At 34.4% G+C, this 14,138-nt stretch overlaps 1 protein-coding gene across 8 annotated transcripts; it reads left to right on the forward strand.

Annotated features, from left to right (window-relative positions):
* The first annotated feature begins 68 nt into the window (after positions 1 to 68).
* LOC128214408 (glucosidase 2 subunit beta-like) lies at positions 69 to 13,406 on the forward strand. Of its 8 annotated transcripts, XM_052920861.1 has the most exons (17): positions 69 to 283; positions 570 to 686; positions 955 to 1,050; positions 1,441 to 1,498; positions 1,937 to 2,054; positions 2,679 to 2,808; positions 3,740 to 3,824; positions 4,174 to 4,252; positions 4,657 to 4,797; positions 5,709 to 5,783; positions 8,084 to 8,179; positions 9,413 to 9,493; positions 10,503 to 10,590; positions 11,246 to 11,315; positions 11,462 to 11,626; positions 11,928 to 12,027; positions 12,808 to 13,406. In XM_052920861.1, the coding sequence occupies exons 1-17, from the start codon at positions 199 to 201 to the stop codon at positions 12,949 to 12,951; spliced, it is 1,728 nt and encodes a 575-aa protein (XP_052776821.1). In that variant the 5' UTR covers positions 69 to 198; the 3' UTR covers positions 12,952 to 13,406. The 8 variants fall into 8 exon arrangements, with proteins under 8 accessions (XP_052776821.1, XP_052776824.1, XP_052776823.1 ...); XM_052920864.1 differs by lacking the exon at positions 8,084 to 8,179 and having other exon boundaries at positions 76 to 283; XM_052920863.1 differs by lacking the exon at positions 9,413 to 9,493 and having other exon boundaries at positions 77 to 283.
* The last annotated feature ends 732 nt before the right edge of the window (positions 13,407 to 14,138 follow it).

Consider the following 14,138-nt stretch of genomic DNA (forward strand, 5'->3'; position numbering starts at 1 on the left):
GTAAAATTAACTTAAAATGCATTTTACAAGAAATCTTATGGCATTTAAATTATAATAATGTGATGAGTAAAATATTTATTAAAACTCCTGAGCAATTAATGTGAAAAATTATATTAAAAAAGTAAATTTGGTAAGACTAATCCTGATTTAAACGGTGTCATAGTAAAAATTGACACATCATCAAAGTCAAGTATCAAAATGCTTGTGTTTGTTTTCACCGCTCTTTCTCTTCTCTCCCCATGTCTTGCGACAATTCCAAGGCCAAGAGGCGTCGCCATATCAAGTAATGTATTGTCCACTACTTGCTATTTAATCAAATGAATATATTGTATTTTATCTTGGGTCCAATGGTAGGATTATTTTTCAGACCTATGTAACCAGCTAAACTTGCATGTGTGTAGGATTATTGTAATTGGTCCCAGCATCAACCTATCGACAGTTTGTTGTGATATGTTACGTAATAGTTGTATATGTCAGTACTCGATACAGTTGTCAATGTCAGTATACATGCTCCATAGGATAATGCATAGTGTATAAATATGCACATGTTTGAAATGTGGTATTTTCAGTGGCCAGCTTCTACAAGCCAGATGTTCCATTCCAGTGCCTAGATGGAAGCAAACAGGTCCCGTTTGAGTATGTAAACGATGATTACTGTGACTGCCCAGATGGCTCTGATGAACCTGGTGTGTATATTACATGTGCTCATTCATGTGACATTGGATGTGATTTTATTCATCTCAAATTGTGTGTTTAAATGCAGTATTTGAACAATTATGGGGTAGAAAATAGAACTAGTTTGATTTGTAACCTAAAATTTGCTTGATTTTGATAAATACTTATATAATGATTACTGTAATGCCCTTACCCAATGATATCAATAATGTTCTTAAAGCTTATTAAAAAAAAGTTGTTTGATATAGAAACAGATTTGCATGTCCTATTTATTTTAAGGTACCTCTGCGTGCACAAATGGCAAGTTTCACTGTACGAACGCTGGCTATAGACCTATCAACATCCTGTCCTCCAGGGTCAATGACGGCATTTGTGGTATGAGTCTTCTAACACTTACTTGATAAGCTTTTGTTATTAGCATGATTGGCACATTTAGTCAGGTTTTATAGACTTGTATATTTTTCTCAAGTTATTTCTAATATTTTAAATTTATACATGTATATCAGCTATTATCATTTACAAGTGATATAGTTTATTTTTGTTTACAATATATTTGCTGTTTGAAGAAATTGAAACATACCTTATATATTAAAGGCCAGGCTTCCATTTTAAACAATGCTATATTATCAATATACATATAATAATCTTAAGGAATTTAGAATTTGATTGTTTTATATTTGCCGTAAGAAGCGCTTAGATAATTCATTATTAAGATAATCTATATAATGACCGTACATGTACATAGCATTTGAACTTAACTTTCAGACTGTTGTGATGGTTCCGATGAGTGGGAGGGGAACATTGAATGTGTTAACAACTGCAAGTAGGTTTTCAGTACAATTTATATTGAAGCAAACAATTTATGTTTCTCCATGAGTTAACTATATTAAAGTCAAGTCAAGTCACCTCCCATCTTCACTAAGGACTATTTTTTGAAAATTCAAAATTTTCAGTTTTTGGCTTTCAATACATAGCCTGGCCTTATCACCAGGAAACAAACTCTAAAAACAAACTAATGGACTCTCATCATTTGTCTGAATCAAGATACATGTAAATGGTAATTATAAACAAAAACTCATGATTTGAATAAATTTAATTGAAACTTGAGATAAAGGTAAATTCAGGCCGCAAAATTACAAAAAAATATCCCAAAAGAGAGTTAAACTTAAATATAAAAAGAACTTAAATATAAAAGAGTTGTTTACATTGTCCGTGCCTGTAACTGATTGGAATTTTCACCACCTTTATGTGCATATTCAAGGGAGTTAGGTCGTAAGATGCGTGAGGATAGAGAGAAACAGATGCAGCTGCAGGACAGTGGCTACAAGGTGAAACTGCAGTACATGGAGGAGGGCAAGAAGAGAAGGGCAGAGAAAAGGGTATGGTTGAATGGGTTGTGTTGAATGTGGTCTATACTGAAAATGTTGAGATTAACTCCATGTGCCAGTTGTTGACATGTACCTTTTATCATAATCTTAAAGTGATACTTGTATCTAAAATCAATATAACAGACATAAACTTTGGGTGATAAACCTTTAACTACTTACTAAATAATGCATTTATGGTAAATTTGAATTACTGATTACAAGATAACCATGCAGTTAATAGCTGAAAATGCACAAATGTTAAATGACTGGTGGGTCCTAAAAGATTTATGGTATTCTTTATAAGAACCATTGTTTTTGATATTTTTTCATCCTTTGTGGTAATTAAACAATTGTATTACTTGTGGTACTGCTTATTTGGAAGTAAGAGTGCATCTTAAAAAATAATAATTATGTATTGTAAAAGTTTGAATGTTAATGCTTATACAATTGAAAAAAAACATTGTACCTGGACTTTCCAGTGTTTGGTTTTTGGCATTTGCATTAGGCAGACATACAGAAAGTAAAGGGTTCAAACTACATGTATAGCAATCATGGTTCAACAAAAAGGCAGCCTTATTTCCATCACAAAAATGGATACTAAGAAAATATGAAACTAAAATAACATTCCTATTTTAGGCTGAGATGGAAACCCTGGAGCAAAGCAAGGTTGAGCTGGAGGCGTTGAAGAATGAGGTAGAGGCAAGGAAAATCGAAGTTGAGGGCCCAGAAAAGGAGGCCAAAGAGAAACATGAGCAGGCTTGGAAAGGTGGGTAGGGATTTCTTTAGCAAAACAGGTCATTGTATCACCCCCTAAACTTAAACTCCTTTAATAGAAAAACATTCAATATATGCAAATGAACTTGATACAGATGTTGTCAGAGACAATACACAAAAATGACATATATGTACAACAATGCCCATTACTGTTGCTTAAATAATTTTTCAGTTATGCCACTTTTTTTACTAAAAAAATAAAATGTCAGGTGCTGATGATCTCTCGCTGTGCTTCACTGTTTTTCTAATATAAAAAGTAGAGATTATAACTGTTGTGGCCCAATAGTTGGTGGCAGCTAGGGCATGTATAGCTTTCATGGTGGCCATTACTTGAGAACTCATAAGTTTAATAAATATAAATTTCAAAATACTTAAAGTATGTTCAAAACTTTGATAATATTTATGTTTATTACTTTGTTCTATTTAGAATATGCATTGTAATATTTGAACAATTATTGAAAAATTGAGCATGCACATCCATCAATATAAGCAGTCGCCGTGGAATCACCCTTATAAAATGAATCTTAGTATCCATGCTCACAATGACAATGTACATTTCCATAAAACATCACACAACTTAAGCTTGAATACTAGTAGTTTCTTTAGTTATGCCCTTAACCCACTGAGAAAAACAGACACATGTGAAACTTGCTTCACTAGTTCAGGTGCCTTCTTGTCTTGAAAGCTTTGGCTGGGCATTTTGTCATTTATACTTGCCTGACGTATAAATAAAGCCATAGCTGATTAGCCATTAAAATAATTAAATACATGTAATACACAACTTAGTTCTGCAATTCACACTGAGCTATGAAACTTAAAAATATGTTCAAAGCTCAAATTTTGTTACATAATGTATACAGTAATTACAAAAGGTTACATAACCGACCATTAAGATTCTTTTATTTATTTATTTTGGTTAACAGAAGTGCAGGAGGCAAAGAAAGCTGAGCTGGACAAGATCAAGGCTGAGACGGCCTTCTACGAGATGGATGAAAACAAGGACAATAGGTGAGGCATGAATTGCCTTCCATTATGTATATGTCTCACTTATCAATTCATTGCAAATGAAGTTTATATAGAGCTGATAGGAATCATACCAGTAGTTGGTAAATTGTAAAGCACTTACCCGTAAATACTTCATGGATTTGCAAGCATTTATATTGCATAAACCCTAAAAAAATCCTTAAAAGTTTGACTGGTTTATTTTCAAATATGATTGTTTTGTAATACTGTTTATATAAAAATTTCACCATGCTTCTAATATTTTGCTGTCTTGATTTCATCATTTCATTATAGATATAGGTTATTAGTTATAGCTTTCAACCTGTATTTCACCATCATCCATTTACCTACCCAGGGTTGACCTAGTGGAGATCAAGGCCCATGCCCAGTTTGACGTGGACAACAACGGGGAGGTGTGTGACAGTGAGGCAAGGGTATGTAATTCCTGACATTCTGAAGACAAACCACTGGGAAAGACAGCTTAGTACATTCACAAATGAAAATTGCCTTTAATAATACATATAAAATTGAATTATTTCAAACAGTTATATTCTATTACAGTTATAAAGCAGTTATTTGGTCCACGCATATTTTATTCAATTGTCCAAATATTCCTGATAACATTGCTCAGGGCATAATGTTTGACAAACAATTCTTGTTTTACTCTCTTAACATGATGGTGATGGCTAAAAGTTTACACTAAGGGTGCTAAAATGCTTCTAAAATGTTATTGGATTGCTAAGTTTTAAAATTGAAAAATAAAATATATAGCGTAGTTTGTTTATGACCATAATACTTCTTCATAAATTTGACTAAAAAACAAACCTGGCCAATACAGGAGCACCTTGAGATCGGTGAGGAGGCCGACCATGTGGACCTGGAACACTTCATGGAGAAGGTGTGGCCCAACATCCGAGACTTCTACAAGTCACCTGCCGAACAGGAGGACAAGGGAGACAACCAAGAAATTGAACCGAAGGTGAGACAGAGTTGCCTCCCTTTACAATGGGCAGTTGTCTGCTTTACTTAAGACAGAGTTGCCTGTCTTTAATAAAGACAGATGTTTTATTGCACATATGAGTAAATGATGTACAGTGATATCTGCTTCACATGAAACTGGTTTGGCTGTCTTCGCTAGAGAAAAGAAGTGATTAAGGCATTTATATAGTTATCAGCATTTCCAAGAGATTAAATTATTTGTGACAGACTGAATTAGTTTTTGAAAGAAAAAACTATAGAACACGAAAGACCTGACTGTGTATAAGTTAAAATTTACATTTTCCTAGTTTTTTGTATAGATGAAACTTGTTGTTCATATAGTATAACACGCAAGTAGTTATGGCGTCATTAGTTGTTTCAATATTGCACTCTGATTGGATTAGCGCGGCGTCATACTAATGAAAAATGATGTTACAAAAATCAGCTATTCTTTAATGCAAATGCATGTTGTCTGTTACATTTCTTTCAGAAAAAATACTCAATTGCAGAAGAAAATGCTAATTTTTAATCGTAATGAATAATTATTTAAAATTTAAATATAAGTATTGATTGCATTTTTTCTTACATTTATGCTGTATGAATGCAGCAGGGCAGGCAAGCAAATGACCAAGAAGTTCTAGCGCCCCTAATGGAATTTGCTCGGTGCCCTACTGTGTTCATACAGCATAAATACAAGACAAAATGGGATCAATCCTTAAATGCATCAAGAGTGTATAGATACAGCACATGTACATTTTGTCAGGTCCATTTAATGTGAATATCCAGTATGTGAATGGGAAAATCCTGAGAGTATTGGCAACTTTAAAATGGCAAAAATAGAGTGTTTTGTATGCTCAAAATGGAGTGTCACATACCAATTATACATGTATGACATTTGCAATATTCTGTAAGCTGCCACCGAGACCAGGTAGACGGTATGTTAAAAACAAACTACCAATGATTGAGCGCAAGAAACTTCAGATGAGGGTAAACCATCTCTCGTCACCTACACTTTTCCTTCTTGTGATCAAGTGGATTTCCTGTAGTCTGACCATTTTTTTGTAATAGATTACCATAAATAATTTATTCAACAGGTAATATGTATGTTTAATGTTATATCCTGTGATGAAATTCCAAAGCTTAAAAAAGATGATTTTGTAGTCTATCAACACTCATGCACATTATAAAAAAAATGCTGAATGAAAGTATATTTTCCTATTTAATTCATGTGTCAGACTACATGTCATGTATGTGCACTACTGGTTTATTTTGACTAATTACTAGAGAGTGTCCCACCAACAACTATCATTATCTAGTTAAGATTTCTCTAGATTTCAGTATTTTTCTTAATGGTTGATGTTGTTCATTCATATTTCAGTTTCTATTGTAGATTATAGATCTGTATAACATTGGTTTACATTCCCAGTCATCGAGATAAGTCTTTGGGATAAACAAGCCCGAATTCATATACTACTTCTTGGCATTGCATTTTTGAACAAGGCCTGGTGTATAAAACCAAAAATTTGAGCAAGCCCAGGAAGCATTTTACCAGTGCAGGGCTTGTGCTTATTTCGACCACTGCATTCTCATGTATCACCATGCTTATACATAATTGTAAATATGTTAGTTGACAAGCAAATATAGGTCTTATAAATAGTAAAAAAATTGTTAACAGGAATTATGACATCAAATAATAACTGAAATAGAATGAGGGCAACCATGGGGGGATATGGTTTGAAGGTTGTTGGTAATTTCAAGTTTACATTTATGTTCTGTTTAAGTAAAACAATATTTGGTGTAATGTCTAAAACTGAAAAACTAAACAAATACATACTATTGTCAGACCTATTTCTGCCTGTTCCAGCTTAGGTATGTAGACTTGAAACTAGAATATTTATGTTGATTTATTTTTGTTCTTAAAGTATTGCTTAATCATAGTTTCATATATGTGCAATATCTGTCACATTGTGCCATACTGCACCAACATTGTTTTGTTATGTTATTTTGATTTTGTATAGATTATAGTGTTCTTGTGTAGTTCTAGACAAAGGATGACTTTATTTTCTAGTTTTGTGCATTTTTCTGTGGCATGACTATGAAATGTACTGAGAAAGTAACCATATTTTAATGATTGTGTGTTCGTACAGAACATGACTTGTTAAGTACCTTTTGAGAAATTTTAGGTTGATTCAAAATATATGATTAATTGAAATTAATAATAATATATATTATTATATACTGTAATTTTTACATTTTGTGTTTTTATAAGACTTGCAATTATTGAATGTCTGGGCTCAATTTTACCTAATAACAGGCTCCTTAAAATTGAACATTTCCTATATTTCCTGATTCTAATACTATGTGTGCTATCCTACGTATGTAGGAATGTTTTTGAGATAAAACTGAAATAATTGATTTCAATGTATGATACCGTGTACATTTGTTTTTTTTTAATGTGGTGCTTGTATCTCAAATACTAAATTATTATTTATAAATAAGTTAAAATAAATAGTTTCGGAGTTTTAAAATGTGAAGTCGAGTTTTGTATCAAACTAATTCAAATTTGGTATTCTTTCATTTCCGCACATGATTAATTTGGGTAATTATTTGACCGAGGTTTATGGTATGTCATTATTTAAGAAGAAGTTATTACTCAATGAAGCGCATTCATTTACAGAACTGGAGAAGCTAAAATTAAGCACATCAGACAATTGTGTGGTGCAGTGTGAATTAAAATTCCAATTAAAAATGTGCAAAATAGTATTAAATAAGTTTGCGCATAAAATTATTGACTGCAAACATGCATCACTTTAATGTTTACTTGCTAACTAGTCAATCAGCCATTTTGGCATCTATTGTATGATTTGTTCAGTAAAATGGTATAGTTTAATGCACAAGCACAAAAATTCTACGATAAACAGTTTCAAAATAATTGACATTTATTATGTTGACGTCATCATTTTATGTTGGTGTGTGCCGGGTTTCATTTAGATTATTTTTATATTATGCCCACTATTGCAAATATTTTTATGAATAAAATCACCAAATTCCATAACTATCCGGCAGTCATTTCTTTTGCAATAGCGATTATCCACAATATTCTGGGACACACCTCGTAGATACACTTTTAAGTATATGTTCTTGTTTATGCCTTGGAAAGAATCATGAAATAAGTATGAGCTCAAAGAATGAAAAACAACACATTTTGTCATGCCATCGACACAAAATTTCCCCAAATTTCTAACAGTGTTGCATATCTAACACAAGTCATCCTTTGTCATTTGTAGGGAAAATATACAGAGGATGATGGCTATATAGACCATGAAGAAGATGACGATGAAGATGAATTTGATGATGATGATGACATTGATGATGATGATGATGTAAGTGTAGGGAAAGTGCTTGTTCAAGGCTTTTACTGTTGTTGCTGACATGTTCCTGTGGGATATCATTGCTAACATTTCTCAATGGATTATAACATACAGGGCTGGATTGATGGAGACATACTGTTTTAAAACAATGGCAACCATATGGAAACTACATGATGTAAATTAAAGAAAAGTCTTATACACAGTTCTGTAATTTCTTGAAATTTAAACTGCAAAACATTACTGTCAAAATGATGGGGAGTTTTGTGGGTGGGAATTTGTGTGCTCTACTTAAGTATCAGTCAAAGTGTGATATTATTACCTTTTCCTACCATCATCAGTGTCATATATTATGTTGTATTACTATGTGTTGAATTTGTTGTTGTTGGTAACCCTCACTATCCATCCTTTACAGGAGTGTAGCTGCTTAACCATTGGTTGTTAACCATGGCTTGTTAACTGCGGTTCGTTAACCATGGCTTGTTAACTGTGGTTCATTAACCATGGCTTGTTAACTGTGGTTCGTTAACCATGGCTTGTTAACTGTGGTTCGTTAACCATGGCTTGTTAACTGTGGTTCGTTAACCATGGCTTGTTAACTGTGGTTCGTTAACCATGGCTTGTTAACTGTGGTTCGTTAACCATGGCTTGTTAACTGTGGTTCATTAACCTTGGCTTGTTACAATGCATAAAATTTTATAATGCTCATGTTCATCATGAAGGATCAAAAACGCTTAAATCGCAAAAATACCTTTTTTCAGTCTTGACACAGATTTGTACAAGCATAGACGCAGATACACCCTTGTTTTTGCCTTGTCTCCCTAACCAATAACACCTGGTTTATGTACACCTTTGTGGTTTGATAATCACATCCATTGAACCTTTGAATGTTTATTGTTGATTTTCATGGAGGTTATTAAGCAGGCTTTAAATGTGAAAAACAGTTGTAACTCAATAAATAAAAGGAGGAGGATGCAACAGTCTTGTGCTAAGCCGGAGAATTTTGCCTTTTATCTTTAATTATCCCAGTATAATTAATCTTTCATTATTTTGAGTTAAGTTGAATGTTTTTATTAAGAAAATGTGTTTTACTATTTATTTTACATGCATGTGATTATCTTTGCATTTTCTTTGCTTTCAAAGTGATAAATGTGTTGGTCAATGGTAAGCAACCACTTATTATGTTTATCAAAAGATCAGAAAGAACATGTATAATTATCACTAACCTGGACTTGAACTGTGACCCAGGAGAAACCAGAAGACAACATGCTGGAACCTCCCAAAGCAACTTCGAGTGGAGTTCCTGATCTTGTTGTACCTCCAACTGGGGTATACATTCAATATATGTTTTGGGTTCAGGTGTACATTAATTCAAGGCCAATGGTGTATGCTGGTGAAAGCTTCTTGTAGGGTTGCTAGTATGATGCTTTAGCAAAATCCCTGGATGTTAATGCACCAGTCAATTGTAGCCAAGGCCCTCCAAGTTCCGGGTTATACCGGTGATAGCCGGGAAATGGGCCGTGTTTTCACTTCCAGGTTGCCCCGCAGTGCTTTTGTCGTGGCGCCAAAAATAGCTCGGAATGGACCTTACCTTGTTTCCCTGGGGTGCAGGGGCATTTGGCAGGAATTTTACCAGCAGGTAGCCCCCCGCAGGGCGGGAATTTTACCAGGGGTTGGCTGGACCACTATTCCCAGGACCTGGGTGGCCGTGGTTACAATTGACTGGTGCATAATGTGTATTCATTCATTTGTACATGTAGTTATTTACTATACCCGAGTATATTACTATACCTGAGTATATAATGATGTTTCCTAGTTCCTATAGTTAGTATAGTTTATGCCGATCTGCATGATTGATATATGTAGTAGTTGGTAATTTGGACAATTTCAATGGTCCAAGCAGGCTGTGGTTATAATGTTGTTCCTTTGGGGTACTGGTCATTTGTCCATCCGATTTGTGAATTCTTTTGATTCAATAGTTTCCCAAGCTTTAATAGATTTTGTTCTTCGTTCGAATTTCAAGTATCGTAATTCCAAGTATTCTAAATCCATATTGTAAGAGTATTATAAGTGCCGATAGTTTGGTTTCTTTATTTTTTCCTGTATTGAGTAGAGATTTAAAATAAGTATAAGTAACTACTAATGGTGTTGAATGGGCAATAGGCAATTTTTTGGGGGGTAGATTGTCATGATGTTCAATGTTGAGGTGCAATAACAATAATTCAATCACAGAAAAGATTTGCACCCATCTGATTAAGGTAAAGAACCCAGAGCTTTTCTATAAAGCAATATAAGGTAGAATACTACCTCACATACGGTACTGTCCATTATTATTCAGGAAGAGGAGAATCGTGTGGGAGAAAATAAGACAGGGGAGGAGGAGGCAATGCCGGAATACGATGACGAAACCAAACAACTCATTGCAGGTACAGAAATGGATTACTTTTAGGCTTGTTTCTGTTTACAACAAAGGAGTCCATGAATTGTGACAGCTTTAGTGTCGCAGTCAGTGTGGGCAATGTGGTTGTGAAAAAACCTTTAACTTTGAACATAACTCAAAAGCTACTCAAGATATTTAAATGAAACTTGGGACACATGTTAGCAGTGACGATAGTCACCGAAACAGCAAGGGCGATAATTGTTTGGATCATGGTTTGGCAGTTTATAGGTTTGGGACTTGTGTCTATTCAAATTAAGAGACCAAACAACTCCTTGTAGGCATAGTATAGGTATTACTTTCTTGGTGAAGTGCTCAGTATTTATCAGCTAGTGGGCAAACTGAATGTGGAACTACTTTCTTGGTTAATGGGACTTAATTCTTCTTTAGGAAGGAAAAGATTTAGGTGTCTTAATATTTGTTTGGTCAGTATGTAACAGGTAACTAGGACCACAAAGGCTTGGAAGGCAGGGATAGACTATAAGGCACAACCATGTAGTATTTAAATTCTATAAAAGAGCAAAACACTGGAATAATACTATTAAAAGTATTCAATTAGAATAGCTTTTTTTGTGTATGGGTACCTCTGTAAATTGCTTAAATTATTTACATGGAGTCATAAATTTCACTCTGTATTTTTTCAGTTGCTGATGCAGCAAGGAAACAGTTTACAGATGCAGATAACGCACTCCGGGATGCTGAAAATGCAATAAGGTAAACAACGTGTCAAAGCACATGACCTTTCTATTTGTATTTAGTGAGAGAAAGAAAAACAAACTTTGTTACGGTTATTAGAAATATCAGAAACATTATGACCACTCACTTGCATGTATTTGTAATGGAATTGAACCTTGTTTCAGAGATTTGCAGAATTACCTCAACTTGGACTATGGTCCTAATGAAGAGTTCAGTGCACTGAAGGGGAATTGTTACGAGTATACAGACAGAGAATATACCTATAAACTGTGCGGGTTTGAGAAGGCAACACAGAGGCCTAAAGCTGGAGGGTCAGAAACTACTCTAGGGTAGGTTCCAGTTATAGAAATCAGGTCTGTTGTATTAATTTTCTCCTGGATCCCTGTTTTATTTGTGGCAATTGCAAGTTGTGGGAATGTCAGACTTTGGATCAGAGGGTCCTGTAATCAAGTCTCCCTTTCCCTGAAGAGTCTCATTAATGATACTAGAATGCATGCATACATGTATTGCTGATTTTATAATGACAATTGTTTTGTTTGTCATACTAAAACCTCTACAGAGATTGACAAAGTATTGCCTGTTGATGCCTTATGGGTAGGACAAAAAATATATCTTCACTTTATTTTGCAGAAACTGGGGTAAATGGGAGGGCACTCCAGAAGATAAATATGCGGCCCAGAAATACGAGAATGGCCAGTCCTGTTGGAATGGGCCTAACAGATCTGTCAAGGTATCCATATCCAGTTGGTTTGGTTTATACCTTGCAAGTTTTTGAGAAAAAACATAGAAAATTTTCTAGGGTGATAGTGCTCTAGAGGTATAGGTGTCCGCTTCTCACCTAAGAGGTTGTGGGCTCCATCCCCACCCGGGGTAGTTTGTCAAGGCCATTCAAAATTGACACAAGTACTGGTTTTTACCCAGGAGATGGACACGAGAGTGATTCTATAAGCTTTCAGCTTTAGTTTGTGCTTTAAGAAATTAGTATAAACTAATGTGTAGCAAGTTCCATAATTTGCTAAAATATTTGTCAAGCTTAGTGATGAGGTAAAACAAGACCTTAATTAATAAATTCATGTGTGATATGTAATTGATCTTGCTAATGCTAGAATATAGAAAAAGTCCAGGAAGAACATATTTTGTTAAAATGATCGTACCCTAATATTAGGTTTACACTTTTTATACGCACAAAAAAATATTAAGCAAAAAACAAGGTTTAGCCTGTGATAAAAGAAATGTTTTTGCACTTTTTTAACTGCACAATTTGTGGCCAGGTAGCTACGAATTGAAAACCCTATTTTTAAGGGCTGATCTTTTTTAATCTGTCCATATATCATACCGGTATGCATAATTTTTCATTAAAAAAAGTTTGTTGTTTTTTTCATAGATTTAGTGTTAACAAATATTGTGCCACTTCATATAGAATAACGAGTGTTTTTAGGAGCAACACTATGTGATGCAGTTCGGTTATTGATACCACACTTATTCATCTCTTTAATATTCATCTTTTCAGGTCAACATGAAATGTGGTCTGGAGAATAAGGTGACCGGTACCTCTGAGCCGAGTCGTTGTGAATATGCCTTTGATTTTGAGACTCCTGCCAGGTGTACAGAACCCCCAGCCAGGGCCTCAGACGATACGCATGATGAACTGTAGATGTGCCAACACCCTCAATATTGTCCATCATTCTATAGGACTATAGAGGAGTGTCTTAGAGAGTATAATTGTGCTAACATTTTGTGATATTTCGTACCATAGTGGAGAAACCATAGTTAATATGAATTTAGACACATTGCCACCTAATGGTATAAATTGGCCTGCTGAATGATGAATGTGGATTGTTTTATAAAGAGCTAACATCATTTTAATGATATAATCTAAGACTGTACCTGATCTAACTAAAACCTTGTGTACTTCCATATACGTTGAACTCACTATTGGTATAAAGCTATGAATTCCATTGCTATTATAAATACTTACGCATTATTGTGCTTCTTTTTAACTTACTATTCTATGAGCACAACTTAAGATTCCGTAAAATTTTGTTTGTATTATAAAGCTGCCTTACTCAAAATATCATGAGTATTCTATGCAATAAATATTAAAACATTTGTTGTATTTGTATTATACATTTTTTAATATTTCCCTAATATTTTCCATCTAAAAAAAGATGTGCTTAAATTTTCACAAGGTTGAAGTATGATTGTGATGGTCTGTGACCTTGAAAGATCAGATTATCTGGGTGCTGGCTCAATGTGCAGGTTTGGCCAGTTACTTAATCCTTAGAATTAAGGCTATTTAACCCTTGATCCTGAATTGAAGTGACCACTTAAACAGTGACCTTGATCCTATTTGGTTTGAATATGCACTCTGCAGCTTGTTCTTTCAATTGACACGACACCAAATCACCATGATATAAATGTTTCTGTTTAACAAATGGGAGAGACATTTAGTCAGATGATTAGCCTCGAAAAACAAATGCACATTGACTTGCATATTTCAGTCAGGTGAACCTTGTCTACACAATAACTTTTCAACACCTGACCATGAAACATCAGTGATAGGATGCACTTGGCCTCTAGATGAACCCTATTGTATGAGGTCATTATGTCATGGTCAACTTTGTCTGCAAAACTCGACAGTAAGATCTAGGCCAAGAAACTTTAGTGGAAGATTGCCTTGGATTAGAATGCGCTATTTGGGGTGGGGTTCCATCAAAGGTCAAAGTCAACTGTCAAATGAAAAAAACTTTGACCGCAGTCTTTGATGGAAGGTTATTATAACTTCCTATTAGCATTCCATACTCTTACTTATCAATGAATATCATTGCCAAGTTATTTTAA

The sequence above is a fragment of the Mya arenaria genome, chromosome 13, assembly GCF_026914265.1.
Source record: "Mya arenaria isolate MELC-2E11 chromosome 13, ASM2691426v1".
In the NCBI taxonomy this organism is placed as follows: domain Eukaryota; kingdom Metazoa; phylum Mollusca; class Bivalvia; order Myida; family Myidae; genus Mya; species Mya arenaria.

Excerpts from the sequence above, each read along its gene's own strand:
- LOC128214408 (XM_052920861.1), top strand. The coding sequence starts at position 199 with ATGCTTGTGTTTGTTTTCACCGCTCTTTCTCTTCTCTCCCCATGTCTT. Across the intron at positions 284-569 it reads AAGAGGCGTCGCCATATCAA|TGGCCAGCTTCTACAAGCCA; the intron begins GTAATGTATTGT and ends TGGTATTTTCAG. Across the intron at positions 4,798-5,708 it reads ACCAAGAAATTGAACCGAAG|CTGCCACCGAGACCAGGTAG; the intron begins GTGAGACAGAGT and ends ATATTCTGTAAG.